This window comes from Quercus suber, unplaced genomic scaffold, assembly GCF_002906115.3.
Source record: "Quercus suber isolate HL8 unplaced genomic scaffold, Cork oak 2.0 scaffold_362, whole genome shotgun sequence".
Lineage (NCBI taxonomy): Eukaryota > Viridiplantae > Streptophyta > Magnoliopsida > Fagales > Fagaceae > Quercus > Quercus suber.
Window position 1 is genome coordinate 130,117 of NW_027069814.1, and position 10,752 is coordinate 140,868.

Here is a 10,752-nt window from a genome sequence, read left to right on the forward strand (position 1 = left end):
CTTTCAATTGGAATCATTTTGTTTTAAAAGGGTCTACTTGTTGATGATAACAATGATCACAATAAGGGCAACAACTAACTAAACAACATTGAGAGAGAGAGAGAGAGAGAACTAGGCACCCAAGGCATTTCTCATGATCACAATTTGGTGGTAGTAGTAGAGGATGAGACTTATTAGATTTGACTTTCAACAATGAGATATAATTGGTTAATCGAAATCGATAGTTGAGTTTTGACTTAACCTAAACCTAACTTAACTAGTTAACGATGTGAAATTCAATACTAACTTAAGTCCTAATTGAAACTGACCAAAATGAATCCATTAATTCCAATAGGATGGGCGGATCAGATTAGGTTTTTTTTTTTTTTTTTTTGAGATTAGTTGATTGTTTTATTTTTTATTTTTTTTATGAACGGTTGATTGTTTAGACAACCTTTAATTACCTAAAATATAAGAATATGAAAAGAAGGGGGAAAATAAAGTGGCATTCAAAGTTCAAACAACACAACCGAAAAAGAGGAAAAGAGAAAGGCACCTATCTAAATACTAAGAATATAAAATAAGAAGGAAAAAAAAAAAAAAAAAAAAAAAGAGAAAGAGAGGAAATTATGTAAAACCCCACTAAAAAGCTGACAATTGTACTGGGAGAGACCGCATTGCACTAATTTCTCTCTTTTCTGCAGACTTTAACCGCTATCCATGTAGGCATGTACAAGAAGATGCACCAGTTCTTGACTCTAGATTCTTCAAGTATTCCCTATCCACCCCCCCCACAATCCAACAATCTCATTTTCACTCCTTTTCACAACACAGAAACTGAAAAGCATATATTAACCCACTCCTCTCTCTCTCTCTCTCATTCCCATTTTGACCCATCAGTCTCTCTGTCTTTCTCTCTCTTTTCTTTTGCTAAAATATAAAATATATGTTAAACTTATACATTGTGTCTACCAAAAGAAAAAGAAAAAACCTTTATACATTGTAAATTTGTAGTTTTATAACATTTCTCTTTTTTTATTATTATCATTAAAAAAAGCAACGTAATATCTCTCTCTTTCTCTCTCTTTAAGTTTGTCAGTTTGTGTGTAGAAAGGGAATGGCGAAAGAGGCAGTGCGACTTCCTCCACTGTTGTTACCTGTCTTGCAACTCTGTCGTCTTCTTCTTCAACTTGCTCTGCTTCTTCCAATGTAGAGCCTCGAACTCTGCTGCTTCTCCTTCTTTTTCTCTTTGTCTCTTCCGCTCTCATTGTGATCTCTCCTCTCTGATTCACTTTTATCTCCAACCCACACCCCACATTCCCTTTCAAGGTGCATTTCCCCATTTCTGGGTTTTGCTCACAGATTCACTCACCCTTTTCTTGTATACATGTATGTATGTATTTATGTATGTGTGTGCGTGTGTGTGTGTGTATGTGTGTGTGCTCGTGCGTGTGTGCGTGTGATGCATTCTGTGTACACATTGGATCTTTGTTTGGGCTTCTGAGGAATTTGTGGTCTGAGATTGCTTTTCTATCTAGATATTTTACCTTTTTCATGATGTAGACAGTGTTTGGTTTCTGAGAAAATGTTAGAATGTAAACTATCTAGTTTATTTTTTTGGAATAAATATTTGAGACCCTTTGGCTTACTGGGTTGGTTTTTGCATAAAAATTCAAACTTTATTGAGTATTTATTCATTTCACTATTTCGTCAAATGATATTTTTGACCAATGTGGTTTCATAGCGAGCTTTAAAAGTTAAATCTTTTGCTTTGTATTTAAAAAAAAAATAAAGAAATAAGTGATTTTGGCTTTGAAGGGTCTCTTTAATTTCTAACATTATCTCTTTAAAGTGAGAAGTATCTTATTTGTTACAATGCGGTTATTTGTTTCACAAGAAAAAAGGAAAAAAAAGAAGAAAGAATTTTACTTTATAAGCATATGGGATTATTGAGTAACTTGGCAGATTAGTGTAGCTTTCCTTTGTTTTTACTTTGCTGCATTCATTTCACTTTCAAACTTCAGTACATTCCAAGAATCGTCTTTTGAAGAATGATCCATGGTGTTGTGAATATGTAGTGGGAATTTTGAAAAAAAAAAGAAGAAAGAATTTTACTTTATAAGCATATGGGATTATTGAGTAACTTGGCAGATTAGTGTAGCTTTCCTTTGTTTTTACTTTGCTGCATTCATTTCACTTTCAAACTTCAGTACATTCCAAGAATCGTCTTTTGAAGAATGATCCATGGTGTTGTGAATATGTAGTGGGAATTTTGAAGTGTTTTGGCATATGCCCAGAAGAAGAGGAATATAGAGGCTATCAATCACATGGAGCAATACGAGATTCTGGAGCAAATTGGTAAAGGAGCTTTTGGTGCTGCTCTTCTTGTGAGGCATAAGCATGAGAAGAAGAAGTGAGAATGAAAAATCACACTCTCGGTTTTTTTTTTTTTGTCTGTGTTTACTTAAGAGCATTGAGAATTTATTGATGTATAGTATAATGGTTATTTCTGATTGTGCTTTGAGTTCTAATTTGGCTTCTTTTCTTTTTTTGTGTTGATATATTAAGGTATGTGTTGAAAAAGATTCGTCTTGCCCGCCAGACTGATAGGTCTCGTAGATCTGCACACCAGGAGGTTGGTTCTCCATTCTTGTTGGCATGATTAAATTTTCCATATATGTTATCTCTCTTTTATATGTTTATGCCACATTAGTCCTGAATTTTTTTGTTTGAGGTTCTTGAGGACTAACATACCAAGGGAATTCATGAAAACAAAAATTAGGAAAAGAAAGAAAAGGAAAAGTTCTGTGCTTTGTATATCTTGTGAGAAATGGTGAACATAGTTGACTAAGTTTTTAAAATATGTTAACAGCTGCTGCACATGAGGCAGTAGATGAATTTAAGATTTTTTAGACCTTGAAATGGATGATACATTTGTGCATTACATACTAAAAAAACATGATGGATAGTATGGACTATGGAGTGGGTTTCGGACTTAGTTTACGGGCCTCCTCCTGCCTTCTTTTCTTTTCAAATTACTTAATAAAACACGTGTGCTGGACTGGATTGTAGTAGAAAATATGGTAGCTAATTGGGCTACATTTGAGCCTTTTTTGTTGAATTATATTGGATTTATGTGACTTTCTGGATTTGATCCTCTTCTTGGTTTTCTGTAGATGGAGCTTATTTCTAAACTACGAAATCCCTTTATTGTGGAGTACAAGGATTCCTGGGTAGAGAAGGTATATTGTTCCTGTAATTATATATTGCCTATTTACTTATCCCAAAAAATATATATATATATATATATATCTGTCGTATTTGTGTTTGTTCTGAATTGGTATACTATTTCCATTTTTCTGCTGCCTGATTGGTTTGATGGAACTTTTGTTTTTCTTCTTCCCTTAAAGCTGAAATGTGTCCAGATTCTCTGCTGTTGGTGCTTGTTAAAATGTTTTTTTTGAAAATTTTAAATTTATAGAGAATGTACCAAACTATATGAAATTGCAAAATATGTCTTAATTCTTAGGTTTTAGATTGCTCTCTTGCTGAGCTTCTTGGACATTAAGGATATTCTTGAATTACAAGTTTGTGAGATACTTCTTGTGTTGGTTTTGATCATTGATTCATTTTCAACCATAACTGGAGTAAGGCTATCGATAGCTGAGTTGAGTCGAGTCAGCAATGTGAATTGTTCAAACAAGTTTCTTTTTTTTCATAAATAATCATTCCACTAATTTGATTCAAAATCAGTAGCCATCTATGGATGGGGTTGGACATGGTCTAAAATCAAGAAAATCATTCAAGATTTTTGATGGCCTTATCTACAGCTTTGATGCATGGTGTCAAGTCAGTGGTGAACACCTTTGATCCCACATGGAGTGCTCTATTGTTGCACAATTGGTTCTTTAGGATATCTGACCTCATTTAAAATTTATTATTATTATTACTTTTGTTTCTGAATTTGTCTTTTTCCCAATTTGTGTGTTTTTGCTAATCAAATATAGCAACCTCGCTAACTTGCTATAGCCTAACATTGGTTCATATTGATGCCTTTGCCCTCAGGGTTGCTATGTCTGCATTGTTATTGGTTATTGTGAAGGAGGTGACATGTGAGTTTTCTTTCTCGTTGAAGTAGGATTTGAGAAATGGAAGAATTTTCTTTGTCTTAAGGAATTGTATAACTTCAGATCATCCATACTACTTTTTTCTGTGTGGTACAGGGCAGAAGCTATAAAGAAAGCTAACGGTCTTCTTTTCTCTGAAGAGGTTTTTATTTATTTTGTTTTTTGTTTTTGTTTTCTTTATCCTTTTGCTGCAAAAGTTGATTTTGATTTTACATTCCTTGCACAGTATTCAACTATCATGTGCTTAAGTAGTTTATCATTCTCAGAGTCTTTGCATCTGATTATTAAAGATACTTTTATCAGAAGCTCTGTAAGTGGCTTGTTCAACTTCTGATGGCACTCGACTACTTGCACATGAATCATATTCTTCATCGTGATGTCAAGGTTAGTGGTGCTTCTTTCTCCATCCATATACTCTGATGCTAATTTATACTGACACTCTTCCATGATTCCTCCAGTGTTCAAATATATTCTTGACAAAAGATCAAGACATACGTCTTGGTAAGTGATTCTATAATTTCTATAGTTCTCTCAAAGGTGATCATAGTTTTGCTAACAATAGATCAATGATGGAGCAGGTGATTTTGGACTTGCCAAAATGTTGACTTCAGATGATCTTGCTTCTTCTGTAAGTAATGCAATATCTTTATATTGGTCAACTCATGAATGATTTATTATATTTATCATTGATGATAATTCTCATCTTGTAAATCAGGTTGTGGGAACTCCAAGCTATATGTGTCCTGAGCTTCTTGCTGATATACCTTATGGTTCAAAGTCAGATATTTGGTCTTTGGGTAAGCATTTTGTGTGAGTGTGTGAAAATTATTTGGCATTGATTAATTTTATAGTTGTTTCGCTGAAAGTGTTTATGTTTTGTGAAATTCTGTTATCCAGGATGCTGTATGTATGAAATGACTGCTCATAGGCCTGCATTTAAAGCATTTGTAAGTTTTTGGACCTTATCCTTTTCATTTTAAGGCATACATAGAGGTAGATTGCGTTTAGCAATAAAAAAAAGGTAGATTGCTGCATTTCCTTCTCTCTGAGTTTCAAGGAAATACTTGTACTAGGAGGATCATGTAGAATGTGTGGGCATCAATCATCATGCTTTGTTATTTTATATGCTAAAAATAGTTTATATGTGTAAGTGTAAGTAGGCCACTCTGATACTTCAAAATTTCATCAGCATAGATGTGAATGGTCAAATGCTAAGAATCTAATTTTGTTAAGCCTAATACATAAAACAGCCATATTGAAGATATTGAACATGAATGTAGAAACTCATGTGATTGGATTTGAAAAATAAAATCCTTCTCCAAGGTTCAGTTCTTCATGTGGTTATGTTGCATATGGTAGTGTTCTGGAAACTTTTGTGAACTGAGGTCCAAAGTTTCTACTGTTTTGCCCTGTGTCTTCAAACCTCCTTGGATTCACTCCTTAGGGAATGCCAAGTGACCAATTCGCCATTTCATCCACTCTTTTTTCCTTTCATGGAACATTGGTTAAACATCGTCTGTTGCTCTAGTGTTACGTACTGCATGCAGTCTATCCCTTGGCAAATTGTCTTTCCTTTGGGCGTCTGGTCTCCCAGGTTGTTTAGAAATAAATTGGACTTTAAGGATCCTTCATCCAAGTTTGACCCTGTTGAGATCTAGTTTTTTCCTTATTTATCAAAAAAAAAAAAGATCTAGTTTTTTCCTTGGAGAAGGAAACCCAAAGCTGTTTAACCTCCCCTTTCACTGACCATAAAATGGCACAAGCTAAATTCTGACAGATCCTTGATGGGTAATTCAGGTTTTTTTGTTTGGGGAGAGGGGGGGGGGGGGGGGGGGGAGGGGGGGGGGTGGGGGCGCTCACTTGAGAGTGATCTCGGATGAAAGGGTACCCTTGGTCCATTGGAATTATGAGGAGTGCCAAAGCTGGGCATTGCGGGATTGCGACTACTCATTTAGATGTTGAGCTTGATGCTTTTACAGTGGTTCAATTATTGAGCTCTTTAAAATTTCATAATTTCTTTCTTAGGTCCATTGTGAATGAGTGGAGGTGGTTTCTGATGTGGATCAAACACCATTGAGTTTAGCATATTTACAAGGAAACAAATATTTGTGCCGATGCTCTAGCAAAATGGGATGCGCTCAACAACTGGATTTGTAGTTTGTCTGCCTGCTGATTATACTATTCCCCATTTGTATTTTAATTTTTCAGACAGGACTTGAACTGTTTTCTCCAGATCCTTAATGCATTCATTGGTTACCCAAAAAAAGAAAAAAGAAGAGGAATATGAATGTAATAAACGCATGCAATGCATGCACACTCATTCTCTCTATATATCTCAAATATAGAGTTTTTTATATAGATTTGTTATGAAATTAGTTTGAGATATTTAGGATGTTGTTTGTAAACTTTGGCAGAACTTATACCAAAAAAAAAAAAAATCTTTAAATTCATTTCTGTAATGCATTGTCATGTTGCTCCCTGCCTGTGTGCGTGTGAGTTTATATGGTCTGGATTTGGTCTCCCAAGTTTATGAAGATTCCATTTATTCAATAAAAACTTATAAAGGTTCCACTGTACCTTTCTTTTATCAGATAACGTTTTCACCATGGTTAACACTGCAAGGCTTCCTTGCAACATCTATGCTTTTACGCTTTCTCCTGCATGTATAGCAATTGTTGTTTCTCATTATTTTAAAGTTTACTTTCTTTTTATTGAGCAGGACATGCAAGCACTGATCAACAAAATAAATAAGTCTATAGTTTCTCCACTTCCAACAAAATATTCTGGTGCATTGTAAGTCTTATGCTTTTCTTTGTATAATTTTTTTGGCTGTTCATGCCAGTCCTCATCTTACCTTTCTGCTTGGTTTATTACAAAATCTACTACCTAAAGACATCCAAGATATGCATTTGGCAATGAGCTAGATTGTGATTACCAATAATTTCCTAAGGTTCACTTGTAAAGTTAAAAATAAATTTTTATTTGTATATGTATCTTAACTTTTAGTTGGCAAGTGCTGTTGTTCTAACCATATTGCTTATTTCTGTTTTCAGTCGAGGTCTTGTTAAAAGCATGCTGCGGAAAAACCCAAAACTTAGACCAAGTGTATGTATAATTATTCTTTGATTTACATCTTATACAAATATGTGAAATATATCTATATTAATATAGGATAACTGGCCCACGTGGCCGATGATTTACAAAGTATACAAAAGATTTAGTCATTCTATACTTCATTTTCTTAGTCATTAATGCTATATTTTAGCATGTTCACTAAAATCTGCCACATGTTGGTTGAGGGATACCACTTAAATTGCCTTTATGCTGAACTAATGAAAAACCTTGAAGATTTTTGGGGACAATTCAAGTAAATTTTCATTAAATGCTAGCCCATATTGCTGTTGCCCCATCGCCCTATATCTCCTTGGTGGCGGCATGTCACCGTGTTAAATATTTATAGCCGTAGTGGAAATGTCAAATGTGATGCCCTAGATGGTGGAGGCAAGCCGTGATGGTAGAGAGATGGTCTTTTGATGGTAGAGGTGTTGTAGGCAGTGGCAGTGTTGCTCTAATTGGTGGGCTGCATGATAGTAATAATCTTGGCATGTGGGATGTCATGACTATGTATTTCAAAATTAAAGTTAGCTGGAAAATCATTGTGTTTCATATCTAATATAAAATAAGTTATATCATAAAAATTGGGTCTCACATCCTGTGTTGTGTTAATGCTTTGTTTGTTTCGGTGGAAAAAAAGTCCAGAGTGGAGTTGTGGAAAACGTTTTTCGCTATTACGTAACATTTTCAATAGACTTACACAAATACACTCCACACCACAAAAAACTCATTACTAACTTATCTCTCTTCATCCCCTTTCTCTCTACATAGATTGATTGTTGACTTTTTCCAAATGACTTTCTTTCTCCAACCAGTCGTTTTCCCACATAATTTTTCATGTAGATTCTAAAGATGAATGAAAATTTTAATTTATTAATATTTTACTAGGAGGTTATAATCTATTTATTCATTTTCAAATTAATTAATGTTTGATAGATTGGCACAGCAATCACCATTTTGCTCATGACCAATGTTGTTATTTATGTCACCCTCATTCCTGCACAGTCTCTCTCGCTTCTTTACCAAAAATGTCATTACTTAGCTTTTTGCTGAAGTGTTTTCTTAGTCCCACTTTGCAGCAAGAAAATAAAATAAGTTGAAAAAATAAAAAAGGAAAGTCACTTTTCCTGCTAGTTTGAAGTATTTCAAAAAGGATATCCAAAATGTGTCATGACCTTTGCCATTGAAGTATCTTTAGAAAGGATATACAAATGAGCCTAGAAATCTTCCATTCAGTTTTATGATGGCAAGAATCTTGTGATCGCAATATGACCAACACTTGTCGAGAAATTTTGGTAGTATGCTGTTTCTTGAATTTATTCATTTATACTGTGTTTAGAGGCACTGAGGATTTTCCTCTCATATCAAGTTTATTTATTATGGCAGGCCACAGCCCTACTTAGGCATTCCCACCTTCAGGCTTATGTTCTTAAGATTCACCTTAAGATCAACAGCCCCCGAAGAGGTAGTTTACCTGCCCACTGGCCTGAAACCACTTACATGAAGAAAACCAGATTTTCGGAGCCAAAAGATGTTCCTTATTCTACTTACAGGGAAAAGCGCCGTTCATTCAGCAATGATAGGACTTTGAATCCAAGCATATCTGGAGCCGAGCAAGATTCTCTGTGCTCTACTTTAGAAATTCATGATAACCCAAGTTATCTGACTCAAAGATTACAAGAGCTGTCTGTTCGAGGCATCATCGAAGAGACAGCCATTTCTAAGACAGTTGTTGCCAAAGCTTCAGATATTTCTAAATCTTCAAGACGTACTCCAGCAAGAGCTGGTGGCCCTCCTAAAAGCAGTGAATCGGTAAGATTTATTAGAAGTCTGTGTGTGTGTGTGTGTGCGCGCGCGCGTGCGCGCATACATTGGATGATGGTCGCATGTAAGTTTCTCCAACCAACAAGCTCAAACTTGAATAATCACTTTTCAGTGGCTGACTTTTACATTGCATGTTGCAAATTTTCTTTTGCAATATTTACTTGTATTAGAAGTTTGAGTTCTTGAATTTCATTTTTGCAGTTTCCTGTTTCATCCACTCCAAGAACTATCACAACAGCTCGAAGAGCATCTTTGCCATTGTCGACAAGAGGTGCAAGTCAACAGTCTCCTTGCAGGCCCAATATTGGTATCCTTCACTGTTTAAAATCTCCAGATGTTTCTGTCAATTCCCCTCGTATGGACAGGATGGTGGAATTCCCTTTAGCCTCTTATGAAGACCCGTTCTTTCCTGTCCATAAAACTTCAACAACCTCGGTACAAGGCTCCTCTGGGTCCCCGCAGTACAATGATCGTTCCATCACCAAGGACAAATGTACAATAGAGACAGATAGAGCTTCTGCCAAGCCCAGTTTCCCAGATGCATGGCAGGGAATTCAACGCAGCCTGTTTCAAGCAGATGGAAAGGATGGAAGTGATGAATGCTCTGATCAAAATGCAACTGCTGGGGCATCAAGCCGTACTTCATCAGATTCTCGCCAACGCCGGTTTGACACATCATCATACCAGCAAAGAGCAGAAGCCTTGGAAGGTTTGCTTGAATTTAGTGCAAGGTTGCTGCAACAGGAAAGGTATGATGAGCTTGGGGTGTTGCTGAAGCCATTTGGGCCTGGGAAGGTATCCCCTAGGGAAACTGCTATCTGGTTGACTAAGAGCATCAAGGAGAATAATCTCAAGCAGGAAGATGGTATTAATGAAATGCTGCCACATGTACTATAAATCTAGCTCTAACAATTTGTAGAGTCGGCTCTATTTTGTTTGACATATAGAGGCACTAGGAGCTTAGGCAGATGCTGATATCATAGGTTTTTGATAGATTTTCATGCCTCTTCGATGTTCATCAATGTTTCAATTTTAAGACTTTCATTGAGATGGTAATTAGGTATCATCTGTCATGGATTTGTATTGTAGCTTAACAAATTAGATGAGGTAACAGAAGTATTCTGATATGTACAAACGTTTCTTACTGTATTGTTTCAATTCCGCCATATCAATGGCTTTGTACTGGCACAATGTCTTAAAGATTCATGAAGATGTATTTTTCTTGCTTGTTTATTATTTTCTTCTTTCTGTTGTTATGGTCCAGACTTTCTTTCTTGTGGTTGACGAACATTCAGGTACTTTCTGTTGCTTCAACTGATCATTTATGCCTGGTGCATGGCTAGCTTAGCCAAGACTTTCAGTGGTTTGCTGCACAATACTACCAGAGGGTAAGATCTCTGTGCAGAATCAGAACCAATCTTTATGTTTCTGTTATTAATCTTCTAGGGGGCATGGTTTTACCAATCAGATCCTGTATAGAGTGTAATGTAATTATTCAATATTCAAAACCTAGTTTGCTTGGAGCCAAAATGCAACCATTTTATTTTATTTTTTGATGATTGAGTTTGGCCCCAACGAAATGTACCCATTTTTAGCGATGTGGAAAAGCACTATTTACGCACTTAATGAGGTAACAGAAGTATTCTGATATGTACAAACGTTTCTTACTGTATTGTTTCAATTCCGCCATATCAATGGCTTTGTACTG

At 35.7% G+C, this 10,752-nt stretch overlaps 1 protein-coding gene across 3 annotated transcripts; it reads left to right on the plus strand.

Annotated features, from left to right (window-relative positions):
* Positions 1-878: 878 nt before the first annotated feature.
* Positions 879-10,277, plus strand: LOC111988205 (serine/threonine-protein kinase Nek2). 3 transcript variants are annotated; one of them, XM_065760319.1, is made up of 15 exons: positions 879-1,368; positions 2,244-2,392; positions 2,548-2,614; positions 3,156-3,221; positions 4,045-4,091; positions 4,203-4,248; positions 4,410-4,490; positions 4,565-4,607; positions 4,685-4,734; positions 4,822-4,903; positions 5,004-5,053; positions 6,826-6,899; positions 7,160-7,211; positions 8,607-9,032; positions 9,246-10,277. In XM_065760319.1, the coding sequence occupies exons 2-15, from the start codon at positions 2,307-2,309 to the stop codon at positions 9,939-9,941; spliced, it is 1,866 nt and encodes a 621-aa protein (XP_065616391.1). In that variant the 5' UTR covers positions 879-1,368; positions 2,244-2,306; the 3' UTR covers positions 9,942-10,277. The 3 variants fall into 3 exon arrangements, with proteins under 3 accessions (XP_065616391.1, XP_065616392.1, XP_065616393.1); XM_065760320.1 differs by having other exon boundaries at positions 879-1,308; XM_065760321.1 differs by having other exon boundaries at positions 879-1,188.
* Positions 10,278-10,752: the final 475 nt, after the last annotated feature.

Coding starts and splice junctions, on each gene's coding strand:
- LOC111988205 (XM_065760319.1), top strand. CDS start 2,307: ATGGAGCAATACGAGATTCTGGAGCAAATTGGTAAAGGAGCTTTTGGT. Junction 4,491..4,564: donor TTCTTCATCGTGATGTCAAG/GTTAGTGGTGCT, acceptor TGATTCCTCCAG/TGTTCAAATATATTCTTGAC. Junction 4,608..4,684: donor AGATCAAGACATACGTCTTG/GTAAGTGATTCT, acceptor ATGATGGAGCAG/GTGATTTTGGACTTGCCAAA.